The following is a 17,565-nucleotide window of genomic DNA, read 5'->3' on the forward strand; positions in this document are numbered from 1 at the left end:
GACAGCCATGTGGGAAAAAAGGAAAAACTTTGGACCTCTGTATCTCTGAAAATGCTCCAAGGGAGAAATTGAAACAAGGCACATGTCATGTTCTCTCCATGGGAAATAGGTGTAATTTTTTTATTAATGATGTCATCGGTGACTTCATTGTAACGTCATAATTGCATAAGTCGAATGTTTTATGCGATCATTTTATCAATTTTTATGAATCAATTATATGCGATCAAATCAATATGAATATCAATATATGCGATCGATTTTTATGAAATTTTTTATGAAATTTCTTGAGGGTCATCTCGGGCTAAATTGTATGAGGGAAAAAAATTTGATGATTGCATCGGTCATTTGGTTCAGCAACCATTTTTTTTTCACATAAAACACTTCAAAAATCTTCTTCCCCGAAATGGCTGAACAGGTTGAGGTGAAACTTTACAGGTATGATCGTCTATCCATGAGAAACAAAAAGTTTTCCACCTATGACATCAAAGGTCACATTGTTTGGCAGGTATGATTTTTTTTTGAATAATAAACCATTAAAAATCATCTTCTCCAGAATAGCTTGACATTTCAAGTGGAAACTTCACCCACATGTTTCCCAAGTCTTGGGGATACCGGTGTTCACGAATAATTAATAGGTCCAATGGTCTGGCATCCATTTTGGACTGAACGAAAATCTTTAAAACAAATTTTTTCTTGAACTGGTTCATCAATTGATGTGAAACTTAACAGTTATGATCGAGTAAGTCATATGGAATATGTATTTTTTAAATTTCAACCTGATCAGACACATGGTCTGGCAGCCAAAATTATTTAATACTCGCAAATACAACCCGTAACTTCGCTGACGACGGGTATTAAGGAGGGGGGTTGAGAGAGGGAGGGAAGGGGGAGAGAGGAAGAGAGGAGAGAGGGAGGGAGAGAGAGAGGAGGTAGGGGGGGACCTAGGAAGGGGGAGTTAGGGTCAGGTGGGGTGGGGGAGGTGGGGAGAGCTATGCCTCACCAAATATTGCTACACTGTGGGAGGGAGGGAGGGAGGGAGGGACGGATGCAGAGAGAGAGAGAGAGAGAGAGAGAGAGAGAGAGAGAGAGAGAGAGAGAGAGAGAGAGAGAGAGAGAGAGAGAGAGAGAGAGAGAGAGAGAGAGGTGAGGGGTGGAGGTGGGGTTAGTAATGAGAACGATAGGTTCTGCTTAATGACCAAACACACACACACACACACACACACACACACACACACACACACACACACACACACACTCTCTCTCTCTCTCTCTCTCTCTCTCTCTCTCTCTCTCTCTCTCTCTCTCTCTCTCTCTCTCTCTCTCTCTCTCTCTCTCTCTCTCTCATGTCAGGACAGCTGTACACACAACGACACAACATAGTTTATAATGTAATCCGTCGGCACATCTGCAAAAACTTTGATGTCCCAATTCCAGAAAATTTGTGGGAACATGAACCAAAAGTAAGAACTGAAAACATGGAAGTACCTCCCGCTCACGGACCAACTAATGATCCCATCGAGCATGAACATCAAAAACAAAGCGTTGCGACCAGATATCACACTTCGGTACAAAAAAAGAAGAAGGCATTGCTCATTGAGGTGTTAATAGCAGTGACTTTGGACTAAACGATGCAGAAATCAAGAAAATGACCAAACACCAAGACCTCAAGAATAAAGTGAGAAGATCCTGGAAGTTGAAGAATGTTGTACCATTGATAGCTGGACCTACAGGAATGATAACAAAGAACCTCATAGAGATATTAAATACAGAGGAAATACCCCTGGGTGCTCACCTTGTAGTGTCTGGATAAGATAATCAGGCAACCACTGATAGGCATGGATGACCTACAGCATATATAATGGAGAAGAAAGTAAATACCTATGGATTTTGTTTTTTAATGTCGTGAACAAACTTTAGTACATCGTGGGTGGTGAAGATGGTGGCAAGTTTCATTGGAATTGCATGTAGTTTTGGAGAAGAAAGCAAATGCATATTTTTGCGGGGGGGGGGAACCCCCCTTAAATCCCTTTTGAGCCAGATTTTTCTAATGTCGTGAACAAACTCTTCACACATGAACAAACAACTCTCATGAACAAAGCACGTGCACGCGCGCACACACACATGCATGCACACATGCATTCATACTAGACTTCTGTAAATTAATGGATTTCTTTTTATTGCCCCAAATTAGAATGAGATCTTCTTCATATTCTTCCTTTTTTAACCCTATCATGAACCTTCCTCTTTTACCTCTTCATAATATTCATGATTCTCTTCTCATCATTTGCAATCTCTTTGTTTTTCATCTTGTTCATCCCACCATTGCTCCAGTGATGGATGCCATGATGAGAGAACCTGCGATTGTTTAACGGAGGGAAGGGTGTTCATCAAAATGGTCAAATTTATAATACTAGTACGGGCCCGTAGGTGCATAAACGACGACTGGATTGGGGCATTATTTCAATTAGATCGGAACAACCGTATCATAAATGGCCATAACTTGGGAAACACCTGGGAAACACACTCAGGTCTCAAGCGTCAATTGTGATGTCATATCAAACGAAGAAGAATTGTGACGCCTCCTCTCTCTCACCCCCCTCGCTCCCCCCGAGTCTTGCCCCTCCTCTCTCCCCCTCCTCTCTCGCCCCCACTCTCACCCCCTCTCTTGCCCCCTCCTCTCTCCCCCTCTCTTGAATTGTGACGCCCCTCTCTCTTACCCACCCTCTCTCGCCCCGTCTCTTCCCCCTCTCTCCCTCCCCTCTCTCGCCCCCTCTCTCGCCCCCTCTCTCGCCCCCTCTCTTGCCCCCCTCTCTCCCCCTCTCTTCCCCCTCTCTCACCCCTAGTCTCGCCCCTCCTCTCTCCCCCCTCCTCTCTTGCCTTTCTCTCTCGCCCCTCTCTCTCTCGCCCCTCTCTCTCTCGCCCCCTCCCACCCCCTCTCACACCCCCTCTCCCGTCCCCTCTCTCGCCCCTCTCTCTCGTCCCCACTCCCACCCCCTCTCTCCCCCTCTCTCCTCCTAGTCTCGCCCTTCCTCTCTCACCCCTCCTCTCTCGCCTCTCTCTCGCCCCCACTCTCATCCTCTCCTCTCCTGTCCCCCTCTCTCGCAGATATTGGTCGACAGATAAATGGCCGTAAATTGGGAACCGCTCGTCCGATTAATATCAAACCTCAAAAAGGCACATCCGCGGGTCCCCGGCAATATTCCTGGCAAGTTTCAATCAGATCGGACTGTCAATCGTACAAAAAAATAAATAAATAAATAAATACATAAACATTAATTGTGACGGCATTCGTGACGTCATAGCACCGTGTCTTGTCATTGGTCGACAGATAACTGGCCGTAACTTGGGAACTGCTTATCCGATTAATATCAAACCTTGAAAAGGCACATCCGCGGGTCCCCAGCAATATTCCTGGCAAGTTTCAATCAGATCGGACCGTCAATCGTGCAAAAAATAAATAAATAAATAAATAAACATTAATTGTAACGTCATTTGTGACGTCATAGCACCCATAGCACCGTGTCTTGTCATTGATCAACAGATAAATGGCCGTAACTTGGGAACCGCTCGTCCGATTGATATCAAACCTCAAAAAGGCACATCCACGGGGCCCCAGCAATATTCCTGGCAAGTTTCAATCCGAAGAGGAAGCATTGTGACGTCATTCGTGATGTCATAGCACTATGCCCTGTCTGGTTGACAGACAATATATTGGTCGTTATTGTTTGACAGATATTGGTCATTGTATCACATTATTCTTTTTATTCAATTATTGTGCTATTATTGTGTCCTGCCAATTATTGTGCTGTTATTATTATTATTATTAATATGCTGTTATCATTATTCTGAGAAAAATGGCGTGATAAGGTGGAACGACACTTCAGCTGCCATATATACACCTTTTCAACACTCAAAAAAGCAATAAAATGGCCGTAACTTGGGAACCGCTCGTCCGATTGACATCAAACCTCGAAAAGGCACATCTGCGGGGCCCCGGCAATATTTGTGGCAAGTTTCAATCAGATCAGACCGGCGGTCGTCGAGAAACGGCGGTCGCAGACAAACAAACAGACAGACAGACAGACACACACACACACAGATTGCTGGAATGATAGATAGATTTTTTTTCTTTTTAATTCACACATTTTTATTTAATTTTAGTTTTCACTTGATTGCATATTATAAATATAATTTATCCTACGCCCCAAAATAGATTGCTCATTGTCATATTACATTATCCGGTGTACCGTACCGCGCATAATAAGATCATTCAATAATTTAGCCTCGAGCATCATGCATGTTGAAATCCATTTTGAGAACCCACTATCACATTTTTCTCGGAGATGAAGAATAAATATTTGGTTTTCCCATTATATTAATTATTTTAGATGGAATTACACACTCATACATTTCATGTACTCTTTGTCTTTGAATAGGTCTCATCGAAGGAATATAATCACTTTCTTAAGCTCAAGGTTTAGCCCTTGTAATCCTCCCATTCATCAGTCATGCTTGTAAATAATTACAAGGTGGTGAACCGACATGCTGATTGTCAGAGAATGCTGCCTTAGTTTGGCAGGGCATGTGAGCTGTTTGGGAGCAAGGTGAACTTATTTCATTCCAGACACCATGCAATGTCATGATACCGCTCAACCCGGAATCTCATCCAGATCTGCAGTGGGTGTGATCAATGAATTCTGTGCAGGTCCTTTGGTGTCGTGCTGTGGGAGATTACAACGCTGGCCGAGCAGCCTTACCATGGAATGTCCAATGAGCAGGTGTTGAAATATGTGATGGATGGCGGTTTGCTGGACCGGCCAGATGCCTGCCCTGATCAGCTGTGAGTTGCAACACGCGTGCTGTCACATACAGATGCAAACATGTGCACACACTCTCAGGGAGAGAGCGAGAGACAGAGACAGAGACAGACACACCACACTCTTTCAGAAGTTTTATTTACATTTCTTTTGTGGAGATGATTTGTCCTTCTGCAGCTAAACATTACATGTTTTAATGGTGTGAGGTCTCCCTAATGGGTGACCCGGATCGCTCGTGATAAACTCCCAGGATGCCAGAGCGGGAGGTGTTTTGTGCACGTGCAGCAAACCACGGTGCTGTGAAGCTAATTCAATGGTCAGGCCTGCATGCTGAAGCTTGGTGCACATTCCTTTTTGGGTTGTCTTTTTTTCCCCACAGGATCTAAGGCTCATCGTGGAGCTGCCATACACATTTCACACACATGGACATACAGATGAATGCACGGGACACAACACAGGACTGTTAGGTGAGCCAAAAGCAGGCACTGAACTTGGGGGAAGTGCCATCGCTTCCTGGGGGACTCTGGGTACCAGCGACACAACAGCAATGGCGCTGCCAGCCTGTGGGGATTGCCTGTACACTTAACCTTTTAAATTCTGAATGTCAAACAAGGAAACATGATGTATCGTTTTTAAAATATTGTGTATGACTCGCTGGAGTTTGAACTGCCGATTTCCCAGACGGTGTTTGCTCCCTCTAACCTCCCTCTAACCCAGACGGTGTTTGCTTCCTCTGACCCAGATGGTGTTTGCTCCCTCTGACCCAGACGGTGTTTGCTTCCTCTGACCCAGACGGTGTTTGCTTCCTCTAACCCAGACGGTGTTTGCCTCCTCTGACCCAGACGGTGTTTGCTTCCTCTAACCCAGACGGTGTTTGCTTCCTCTGACCCAGACGGTGTTTGCTTCCTCTGACCCAGACGGTGTTTGCTTCCTCTGACCCAGACGGTGTTTGCTTCCTCTGACCCAGACAGTGTTTATATCCTCTGACCCAGATGGTGTTTGCTTCCTCTGACCCAGACGGTGTTTGCTTCCTCTAACCCAGACGGTGTTTGCTTCCTCTAACCCAGACGGTGTTTGCTTCCTCTGACCCAGACAGTGTTTACTTCCTCTGACCCAGACGGTGTTTGCTTCCTCTGACCCAGACGGTGTTTACTTCCTCTAACCCAGACGGTGTTTGCTTCCTCTAACCCAGACGGTGTTTGCTTCCTCTGACCCAGACGGTGTTTGCTTCCTCTGACCCAGATGGTGTTTGCTTCCTCTGACCCAGACGGTGTTTGCTCCCGCTGACCCAGACGGTGTTTACTTCCTCTGAGCCAGATGGTGTTTCCTTCCTCTGACCCAGACGGTGTTTGCTCCCTCTGACCCAGATGGTGTTTCCTTCCTCTGACCCAGACGGTGTTTGCTTCCTCTAACCCAGACGGTGTTTGCTTCCTCTGACCCAGACGGTGTTTGCTTCCTCTGACCCAGACGGTGTTTGCTTCCTCTGACCCAGACGGTGTTTGCTCCCTCTGACCCAGACGGTGTTTGCTCCCTCTAACCCAGAAGGTGTTTCCTTCCTCTAACCCAGGCGGTGTTTGCTCCCTCAAACCAGACGGTGTTTGCTCCCTCTAACCCAGACGGTGTTTGCTCCCTCTAACCCAGATGGTGATTGCTCCCTCTAACCCAGACAGTGTTTGCTCCCTCTAACCCAGACGGTGTTTGCTCCCTCTAACCCAGACGGTGTTTGCTCCCTCTAACCCAGATGGTGATTGCTCCCTCTAACCCAGACAGTGTTTGCTCCCTCTAACCTCCCTCTAACCCAGATGATGATTGCTCCCTCTAACCTCCCTCGAACCCAGATGGTGTTTGCTCCCTCTAACCCAGACGGTGTTTGCTTCCTCTAACCCAGAAGGTGTTTCCTTCCTCTAACCCAGACGGTGTTTGCTCCCTCTAACCCAGACGGTGTTTGCTCCCTCAAACCTCCCTCTAACACAGATGGTGTTTGCTCCCTCTAACCCAGACGGTGTTTTCTCCCTCTAACCCAGACGGTGTTTGCTCCCTCTAACCCAGACGGTGTTTGCTCCCTCTAACCCAGACGGTGTTTGCTCCCTCTAACCCAGACGGTGTTTGCTCCCTCTAACCCAGACGGTGTTTGCTCCCTCTGACCCAGACGGTGTTTGCTCCCTCTGACCCAGACGGTGTTTGCTCCCTCTGACCCAGACGGTGTTTGCTCCCTCTGACCCAGACGGTGTTTGCTCCCTCTGACCCAGACGGTGTTTGCTCCCTCTAACCCAGACGGTGCTTCCTTCCTCTGACCCAGACGGTGTTTGCTCCCTCTAACCCAGAAGGTGTTTCCTTCCTCTAACCCAGACAGTGATTGCTCCCTCTAACCTCCCTCTAACCCAGATGGTGTTTGCTCCCTCTAACCCAGATGTTGATTGCTCCCTCTAACCCAGACGGTATTTGCTCCCTCTAACCTCCCTCTAACCCAGATGGTGATTGCTCCCTCTAACCCAGATGGTGATTGCTCCCTCTAACCCAGACGGTGATTGCTCCCTCTAACCCAGACGGTATTTGCTCCCTCTAACCTCCCTCTAACCCAGATGGTGATTGCTCCCTCTAACCCAGACGGTGATTGCTCCCTCTAACCCAGACGGTGTTTGCTCCCTCTAACCCAGACGGTGTTTGCTCCCTCTAACCCAGACGGTGTTTGCTCCCTCTAACCCAGACGGTGTTTGCTCCCTCTAACCCAGACGGTGTTTGCTCCCTCTAACCCAAACGGTGTTTGCTCCGTCTAACCCAGACGGTGTTTGCTCACTCTAACCCAAACGGTGTTTGCTCCCTCTAACCCAAACGGTGTTTGCTCCCTCTAACCCAGACAGTGATTGCTCCCTCTAACCTCCTTCTAACCCAGATGGTGTTTGCTCCCTCTAACCCAGATGTTGATTGCTCCCTCTAACCCAGACGGTATTTGTTCCCTCTAACCTCCCTCTAACCCAGATGGTGATTGCTCCCTCTAACCCAGATGGTGATTGCTCCCTCTAACCCAGACGGTGATTGCTCCCTCTAACCCAGACGGTGTTTGCTCCCTCTAACCCAGACGGTGTTTGCTCCCTTTAACCCAGACGGTGTTTGCTCCCTCTAACCCAGACGGTGTTTGCTCCCTCTAACCCAGACGGTGTTTGCTCCCTCTAACCCAGACGGTGTTTGCTCCCTCAAACCCAAACGGTGTTTGCTCCCTCTAACCCAGACGGTGTTTGCTCCCTCTAACCCAGACGGTGTTTGCTCCCTCTAACCCAGATGGTGTTTGCTCCCTCAAGCCTCTCTCTAACCCAGACGGTGTTTGCTCCCTCTAACCCAGACGGTGTTTGCTCTCTCCAACCCAAACGGTGGTTGCTCTCTTGAACCCAGACGGTGTTTGCTCCCTCTAACCCAGATGGTGTTTGCTCCCTTGAACCCAGACGGTTTGCTCGCTCTAACCCAGATGGTGATTGCTCCCTCTAACCCAGAAGGTGTTTGCTCCCTCTAACCTCCCTCTAACCCAGATGGTGTTTGCTCCCTCTAACCCAGATGGTGTTTGCTCCCTCTAACCCAGATGGTGTTTGCTCCCTCGAACCCAGATGTTGATTGCTCCCTCTAACCCAGACGGTGTTTGCTCCCTCTAATCCAGACGGTATTTGCTCCCTCTAACCTCCCTCTAACCCAGATGGTGATTGCTCCCTCTCACCCAGATGGTGATTGCTCCCTCTAACCCAGACGGTGATTGCTCCCTCTAACCCAGACGGTGTTTGCTCCCTCTAACCCAGACGGTGTTTGCTCCCTCTAACCCAGACGGTGTTTGCTCCCTCTAACCCAGACGGTGTTTGCTCCCTCTAACCCAGACGGTGTTTGCTCCCTCTAACCCAAACGGTGTTTGCTCCCTCTAACCCAGACAGTGTTTGCTCCCTCTAACCCAGACGGTGTTTGCTCCCTCTAACCCAGACAGTGTTTGCTCCCTCTAACCCAGATGGTGTTTGCTCCCTCAAGCCTCTCTCTAACCCAGACGGTGTTTGCTCCCTCTAACCCAGACAGTGTTTGCTCCCTCTAACCCAGACGGTGTTTGCTCCCTCTAACCCAGATGGTGTTTGCTCCCTCAAGCCTCTCTCTAACCCAGACGGTGTTTGCTCCCTCTAACCCAGACGGTGTTTGCTCTCTCCAACCCAAACGGTGGTTGCTCTCTCAAACCCAGACGGTGTTTGCTCCCTCTAACCTCCCTCTAACCCAGATGGTGTTTGCTCCCTCAAACCTCCCTCGAACCCAGACGGTTTGCTCGCTCTAACCCAAATGATGTTTGCTCCCTCTAACCCAGACGGTGTTTGCTCCCTCTAACCCAGATGGTGATTGCTCCCTCTAACCTCCCTCTAACCCAGATGGTGTTTGCTCCCTCAAACCTCCCTCTAACCCAGATGGTGCTTGCTCCCTCTAACCCAGATCGTGTTTGCTCCCTCTAACCCAGACAGTGTTTGCTCTTTCTAACCCAGATAGTGTTTGCTCCCTCTAACCTCCCTCAAACCCAGATGTTGATTGCTCCCTCTAACCCAGACGGTGATTGCTCCTTCTAACCCAGACGGTGTTTGCTCCCTCTAACCTCCCTCTAACCCAGATGGTGATTGCTCCCTCTAACCCAGATGGTGATTGCTCCCTCTAACCCAGACGGTGATTGCTCCCTCTAACCCAGACGGTGTTTGCTCCCTCTAACCCAGACGGTGTTTGCTCCCTCTAACCCAGATCGTGTTTGCTCCCTCTAACCCAGACGGTCTTTGCTCTTTCTAACCCAGATAGTGTTTGCTCCCTCTAACCTCCCTCAAACCCAGATGTTGATTGCTCCCTCTAACCCAGACGGTGATTGCTCCCTCTAACCCAGACGGTGTTTGCTCCCTCTAATCTCCCTCTAACCCAGATGGTGATTGCTCCCTCTAACCCAGATGGTGATTGCTCCCTCTAACCCAGACGGTGATTGCTCCCTCTAACCCAGACGGTGTTTGCTCCCTCTAACCCAGACGGTGTTTGCTCCCTCTAACCCAGACGGTGTTTGCTCCCTCTAACCCAGACGGTGTTTGCTCCCTCTAACCCAAACGGTGTTTGCTCCCTCTAACCCAGACGGTGTTTGCTCCCTCTAACCCAGACGGTGTTTGCTCCCTCTAACCCAGACGGTGTTTACTCCCTCTAACCCAGATGGTGTTTGCTCCCTCTAGCCTCTCTCTAACCCAGACGGTGTTTGCTCCCTCTAACCCAGACGGTGTTTGCTCTCTCCAACCCAAACGGTGGTTGCTCTCTCGAACCCAGACGGTGTTTGCTCCCTCTAACCCAGATGGTGATTGCTCCCTCTAACCCAGATGGTGTTTGCTCCCTCTAACCTCCCTCTAACCCAGATGGTGTTTGCTCCCTCTAGCCTCTCTCTAACCCAGACGGTGTTTGCTCCCTCTAACCCAGACGGTGTTTGCTCCTTCTGACCCAGATGGTGATTGCTCCCTCTAACCCAGACGGTGTTTGCTCCCTCTAACCTCTCTCTAACCCAGATGGTGTTTGCTCCCTCTAACCCAGACGGTGTTTGCTCCCTCTAACCTCCCTCGAACCCAGATGGTATTTGCTCCCTCTAACCTCCCTCAAACCCAGACGGTGTTTGCTCCATCTAACCATTAACACCACAGAGAGGGTTCAGTTTTTATTGAATTTTGCCAGAGGGCAAATGCACGGCCCAAGCCACAGCGACAGTGATTTTAAATAATTGGTTTAATAAATATTCAAATGGGATGGGGGGCCTGGCAACAATAATCACTATGACTATAGTTGAAAAAGGGGAGGGAGATGGCGCATGCGTCTGTCTTGCTTCACTGAAGGCAGATGGACTGATTGGCTATCTTAATCCAAGGTCTTAGTCACACCAGACTCATACGGGGAACACAAGGCCATGAACGTGAAGACATATTTGGAGGTAAAGAGGGGCTGCTTTTCTTGAGGGACGAGGATTTTTGGCACGAGTGTACATTGACCGGAGTTGCAGGTAGATGGTTCAGTGACTTCTGCTGCAGCTGCCATTTTCAACTGCACTCTGCACTATCTGTTGGCACTCAATGCCTTTTCTGGAACATCCCTGAACTGGCCCTTTCTCAGCACTTCTGAACTCTGCGGCTGACACTCGAACTCTCCACTGGACCGGAACTGAGAAGCCTGAATGCCTCATTTCTGTGTTTGCTTCCAAATATTGTGTCCGCAACCTCTCACTCTCGGTACCCATCCTTCCCTGTCATTCCAAACTGCTCTTGGACCCCGTCTTATGCACCTGAGGAGACGGAGAAGGTTCTTTGAATCCTCGACTCTGACTCTGCTACTGGATTGGACGTCATCAGCTCACGTGTCCTAAAAACCTGCTCTGCTGCTCTTACGCATCCTCTCTCTCTGCCCTTTTCACCCTGCCATTTACCCAAGGTCATCTTCAATCTGATTGGAAATCCACCAACCTCACAGCATTACATAAAAAGGTGCATAAACTGATCCTCTCAACTACAGACCAATTGGCTACCTTCCAATCACCAGCAAGGTCATGGAATCCATCATCGCAGTTGATAAGAAATCCTTCCTTTTATCCAACATCCCCATCTCAGATCACCAATTTGGTTTCAGGCCTGGTTACTCTACCTTGGACATTCTGCTTCCACTCACCCAACAATGGATGGAGGCCCTCAATATCAGACACGAGATCAGGGGGACGTCTCTCTGGACATTTCTCGTGCTTTTGATGCAGTCTGGTATCTTGCCTTACTCTCCAAACTCTCTGCATATGGCATCCCAGGCCAACTACACTTCCTGACCTCTCTACTCTCGTAGCCAACATGCGGCTCTCAACAGAATCCTTTCATCTCCTCTCCCTGTCAAGACTGGAGTACCTCACGACAGTGTTCTGGGTCCAGTCCTATTCCTGATCTTCATCAATGATCTCTCTGACTCTCTGGAAAAATCCTCTTTATCTATTCGCTGATGACTCCACCTTCTGCCGTGACATTCTTCATCCTTCAGACAGGCAGGCTGCAGCTGTTTCCCTCTCTTCAGTCCTTGAAAAAAAATCACAAGCTGGTCCAACACTTGGAATATGTTTTTCAATCCTGACAAACATCACACTTTCACGATCTTTCTGTGAAAGGACCGTCTGACAAACCCTTCTGTCTAGTTTCTTCACAATCTTCTTGAGGAGGTTCAACCATTCAAACTCCTGAGTCTCACTATCAGCTCTGATCTTTCTTGGGTAAACCACATTTCAAGATTGGCCTCCAAAGCCAGCCGCCGACTGGGTATCCTCCCTCGTACAAAGACTTTCCTTGGCACACTTGAACTTGGAGTACTGCAGCTTGATGGAGGACTGCAAAAATGTATACAAAAAAAAAGGTCTTCGCCCCCTCTGCCTTCGCCCCCCCCCCCAATATCCTGAAGATTATGCAGGACACCAAACTCTATGTTACCAAAAAAATAGTTTGTTAGTTTGCTTTAAAAAAAATCTTTATAAAATGATTCTCAGGCTTCTGGTGATGCTTTCTTTATACCGTATACCAGATGTTATGTTATCTAATAAATAATTTTAAGTTAGTGCATTTGTTTGCTACTCTTTCACGGCCAAAGCAATAACACCTGGGTGCCCCAAATTTTGGTTGTGGGTCCTTTAGAATCTGGACAAGGTTCGAAGCTACCACACATTGGCCTTGCAGGCTTTTATAAGGTGTATATTGGTATGTGGGTTCAGGCAGGGCTGTCACCGGCCTGCAAGCAAAAGTTAATTCCATTTGAGACCACCAGTAACTCCATATATTTTCAATGTCCAACACGTCCCGAAACCCCCGCTGTAAAAAAAAAAAAACTCACCCAGCTGGGCAGCACCAGGTACCTGCCCCCCCCCCCAATCCAGTACATATTGTAAATATATTATCCTGCTCTCACATTTTGTTATCTGCTCTGAGTACAACATAATGTATCAAATATCTGGAGACAATTTCCTTTCTTGTAAAGTTGCATTTCCCACACGTCAAATTTTGTACGATTAGCAAAGTAATAATTTGGATTTTGATTGCAAGGTTTTGCTGGATGACTATATTGTAACTATAATACATCCAGAAATGCATCAATTTCATCCGATCCCGCAGCGTTTTCCCCCCATTCGGCTGGAAGGATTGCCTCAAAGATATGCACGCTCACAACTGAACTGTCTTGCCTGTATTGACCAAACCATAAACTGGCATCCTGGTGTTTCACGTGCAGAGAGATTCATCAATGGGTGCACCATCCATCAGAAGAATGCTAAGTTAGAGGACCATTTCCTTGCATGATATCTCAAAAAGTTGTGGATGAGTTGACAAAAACAAACCGATTAGATTTTAATTGAGGTCCGGATGCAGATCCGTCCTATCAGTGGGATACAAAACGTAAACTGATCAGCCTGGTAGAGGTGTAAACTCTACCGACTGCTGTTCTAGTGCTGCACATGATATGCATACAAGCTCCTCCACGTGCATTATATTCATGTAGAAATAAATGAAAAAAAGTCAGCAGGAAAGACGGTGAGGTGATGGAATTATCTTGCAACATCGTCGAATACATCGCCACTCGTTGTTGTTGCACAGGCTGTCAGCGTATCGGAACCATATCAGGGTTGCATGCTAGGTTCCGATACCAAACTTTCAACTTTATCATCACATGCCCGATAACACGACGGTGCTTTGGGGGGTAAATTGCTGTAATGTAACTGTAACTTCTTGAGCAAATCATTGACAGTATACGAACAAATTGAGGTGAATTTGAGAGCGAACACACACACACACACACACACACACACACACACACACACACACACACACACACACACACACACACACACACACACACACACACACACACACACACACACACACACACACACACACACATACACATACACACACACACCATTTTGAGCAAAACAATTTGGAACCATTTCTTCTCCTGTCTCTCTAATCTATTCTCCCTCCTCACTCCTCACTCCCTTTCACCCTTGTTTCTCAGCTGTACCCTGATGCATCAGTGCTGGCAATACAACCCACGCATGAGGCCATCTTTCTTGGAAATAATTGCCTTTCTTAAAGACGATGTCAACCCAGCCTTCCAACTTCTATCCTTCTACTGTAGCTCCGAGAACCGTGGTGCAGCTTCTCCTGCCACGGATGAGGAGCTCGGTGCTGACATCACCGAAAAATGCAAGTCCAATGCAACACACGTCTCTCCCGAACCTGCCTACGCTCGACTCTCACCGCCGGAGCTTCAGACACCATCTAAAGATGGGCCGCGAGAGAATGGGCCAGTCTGTGCAGGAGTGACGGCAAAGCCACCCACTGCACCTTCGGTTACAGTGTCTCTGGACGAAATGCCTGGCTCTGCAGAAGCAAACACAGCGACGTCGATATTGCAAGCCAATGGCAGTGAGCGAGAGGCACAGCTTCCTGAATCGAGTGTTTGCTGAAGCATATCAGGGTGAGGAGTTGTTAAGAATGAAGCTGTTAGGAAAGTGGTTGTATTTCAGCAGGTGACTTGTCGCAACTTCCTGTGTGATGTTGTCGTTTTTTTTTTTTTTAATGTGTCACAAGGACTCGAAGAGGCTCAACACATTCGGCGATCTTCACTCCATTGCTTTTATGAGCCCAGGAAAAGAAAATCTTCCACGTCGTCCTAAACCTTCAAGGAAAGACCAGCAGATTTGCCTTTTTTAAGCTTCCGTTCCACTTCTTACAGCCCAAGGTCTTCCTGGGGAAGTACATTGCAACATGTCTGGGTGGCAAAGCAGATGAAAAGTTTGTCTTCTCTAATTTATCCATGTCCATTCTTCTTGTCTATTTTTTTGGCCAAGAAGCCGCAGCATAAAGGGAGGGGCATGGAGACATATCGTGCAAGTCAACAATCCCCAGAGCTTGAAATTGGAGGACTTGTACCAAAACTGATTTTGAACGAGTCTCTGCCTTTGACGGTCTCAGTTTGTTTGCATGTGTATACCTCTTTCTCTTCCACCCTTTTCACTACTGTCTTCTCCACCACTTTTTTTATCGAAGCGGTTTTACCTTCAACATCTTGTTTACCCCAGTTTTGGTCTTGTAATTTTTCAGGATATGTTTGCACGAAAGAGGGTCTCACATTGCCACTCAAAAGGGAAGCTGTGTTGCGTGCATTCTGGGGGCACTGCTACAGTCAGAGAGAGAGAGAGAGAGAGAGAGAGAGAGAGAGAGAGAGAGAGAGAGAGAGAGAGAGAGAGAGAGAGAGAGAGAGAGAGAGAGAGAGAGAGAGAGAGAGAGAGAGAGGTTTTGACAGGACCTGGTGGTTTTCCGATTCGCCTGCAGATCAATGTTATGTTTATCAGTTCTATCTCATCTGTGACCAATGTATGGCATTTGGTCCCATCATCGGTTATTTGTGTTTTGTGCATTCAGGTTTTATGATCCGCGTTCTTGACAGTGCTGTTGTTACCTTTTATCGTTCACGTCGGATGAGGTTTCGGGCAGGTATCAATCTTCCAATGGAGCGTTATCCCACGTTCTCTCTTTTTTGGGGGGTCCTGTTAGTTTCCACTGTTTTAGCAGAAACCTAAGATTAGGTAAGATATAGCAATTTGTTTGATAGAAATGAACATTTCTTTCATTCTTTTCAATGTATTTGGGTGGTAGCTAAATAGATATTTGATTGCCTGTCAGCAATTAATGGTCACTGAGAAAGATGATCACAAATGATTATCTGAACTTGTAAAATATGTGGTAACCGGGTAAACCCTAACACAGAGCAAGCATATCATTTATATTGATGAAGCCCTATTGGTTGTGCCGCACCTTTTTGTCTTCCTACGAGTGAGTGCACCCGACGCTGTGCTTTCAGTGTCCGTTGCTCGGCAAGCATCAGGGATGGGTCAATTTTGTGAGTGCACTTTCCTCGAACACCAGTCGTTACGAAGTCGCTCTTCCTAAGGATAATATAGCTTACCGAACCATGAAACTTTCGCTGCGGCCTGTGTGCGAGCAAGTTTGGCCACACAGGCCACCCAGATTGAAACACACTGGAAAATGTCACTCCTTGCTCTTTGTATGCGTCATCTTGTACAGGACGAAGGGCGCTCGTACCGAACGGTTCATACGGCGTGGTTCTGGTTCCGTCCAACGCTTGTTGCTCGCACGATGCTGAGCGAGAGTGCGACCCAATGAGAGGCACGTGCATTCGGAAGAGTGCACGCGAGTGGCAAATTGTAGCACGGGACAGTTCAGGTGGACTCGTGGAAATTGTCACCGCATGCTATTCGGATGGTACGTCCTTACTGTATCAGGGTGCTGGCATTCTGAAGTTACGATGCTCGTTGTTTTTAAACTTTATGTTCTTCCCATTCCCCGGGGAACGATTGGAAGGGGCCCGTCGTCTATGGAGCCGAGATTGAGCAGGTTAGTTCTGTACATAAAAATGCAAATGGCTCGCGTTGTTGAATGCTGTCTTGTTTGAGCTGTTCTTCCATAGGGCAACAATCGTGGTGAGTTATTCGATCTCACTGATTCCAGTAACATAGCTTGTCCTTGGTGCTTGAATTATATTGCTGTCGGTTGCATGTACAGTATATAGTTGGGATTCTTGCTTCTCTCTTTCGTTTTTTAATTTTTATTTTATTTTTAACTTTGGGTACAAATTAAAATGGCGGGATGCTTTGAATCTATAACAATTGGTTTTAAATTTAGTTCCCTTCTTCCCTTCTTAGCAATATTTGGAAGGCTGATGAAATGTATTGTTAATTTATTTTACGTTCTTGTACATCACTGTTCAGGCACTGAGTTGCATTCAGATGTGGAAAGCAAGGAGGCAATGGAATTCTGACCCATGCAGGAGTTGTTTACAAAGGACACCTGGTTCCCTGGACTCATGACATATCTACCTCAAGTCGTTTTTACCATTGTTTATGTTTTTTTTTTTCGATATATATATATATATATATATATATATATTTCTATATGTGTATATATATATATATATGTGTATATATATATATATATATATATATATATATATATATATATATATATATATATATATATATATATATATATATATATATATATATATATATATATATATATATATATATATATGTGTATATATATATATATATGTATATATATATATATGTGTATATATATATATATATATATATATATATATATATGTATATATGTATATATATATGTATATACATATATATATATATATATATATATATATATATATATATATATATATATATATATATATATGATGTCGTTGGTGTTGCCAGGTTCTTTCATTTACGCGTCCTATAAAGAGACAACACTACTGTCGTCTCTAACTTACCTCATCTCACGATGATGTAGCAGCTTTTAAGGTAAAGGACAGGGCTGGATAATTATGAAGGATTACAGAGAAGGAAATATTGTATTAGAAGCGATCGAGTGGGCAAGGTGGATGAGCAGGTGAGGTGATCGTGAACGTGTAAGGTTATGGAGTGACTCTGTGTAAGGTGCTCTTGATAGGTTAATGGAAGTATTCGGATGGGCACTGGCTTTCACAATGACGGTATTTCCCTCTTAACTGCTATCTCGGCCGTGCATGCTCCAGGCTTGTTTTAGATTATTGGATGAAATCATCAGGACGTTGATCGAGGTACGCTGACCACCGTCGGAAGCAAGGAGAAACCGACGTTTCGGGCGTTAACTGT

The 17,565-nt window shown here is 46.5% G+C and overlaps 1 protein-coding gene across 5 annotated transcripts in view; it reads left to right on the forward strand.

Annotated features, from left to right (window-relative positions):
• The window catches only part of LOC147020746 (insulin-like growth factor 1 receptor), a 252,796-nt gene extending 236,267 nt beyond the window's left edge, over positions 1–16,529 (forward strand). For 4 of the 5 annotated variants that reach the window (XM_085896358.1, XM_085896356.1, XM_085896359.1 and 1 more), the window contains 2 exons: positions 4,706–4,840; positions 13,863–16,529. In XM_085896358.1, the coding sequence (XP_085752484.1) occupies positions 4,706–4,840; positions 13,863–14,316 (589 nt within the window). In that variant the 3' untranslated portion in view covers positions 14,317–16,529. The remainder of the gene's footprint in view (positions 1–4,705; positions 4,841–13,862) is intronic. The other variant, XM_085896357.1, reaches the window with a different exon arrangement.
• The last annotated feature ends 1,036 nt before the right edge of the window (positions 16,530–17,565 follow it).

This window comes from Eptatretus burgeri, chromosome 9 (assembly GCF_056783735.1).
Source record: "Eptatretus burgeri isolate ZD-2024b chromosome 9, Ebu_testis_v1, whole genome shotgun sequence".
Classification (NCBI taxonomy): domain Eukaryota; kingdom Metazoa; phylum Chordata; class Myxini; order Myxiniformes; family Myxinidae; genus Eptatretus; species Eptatretus burgeri.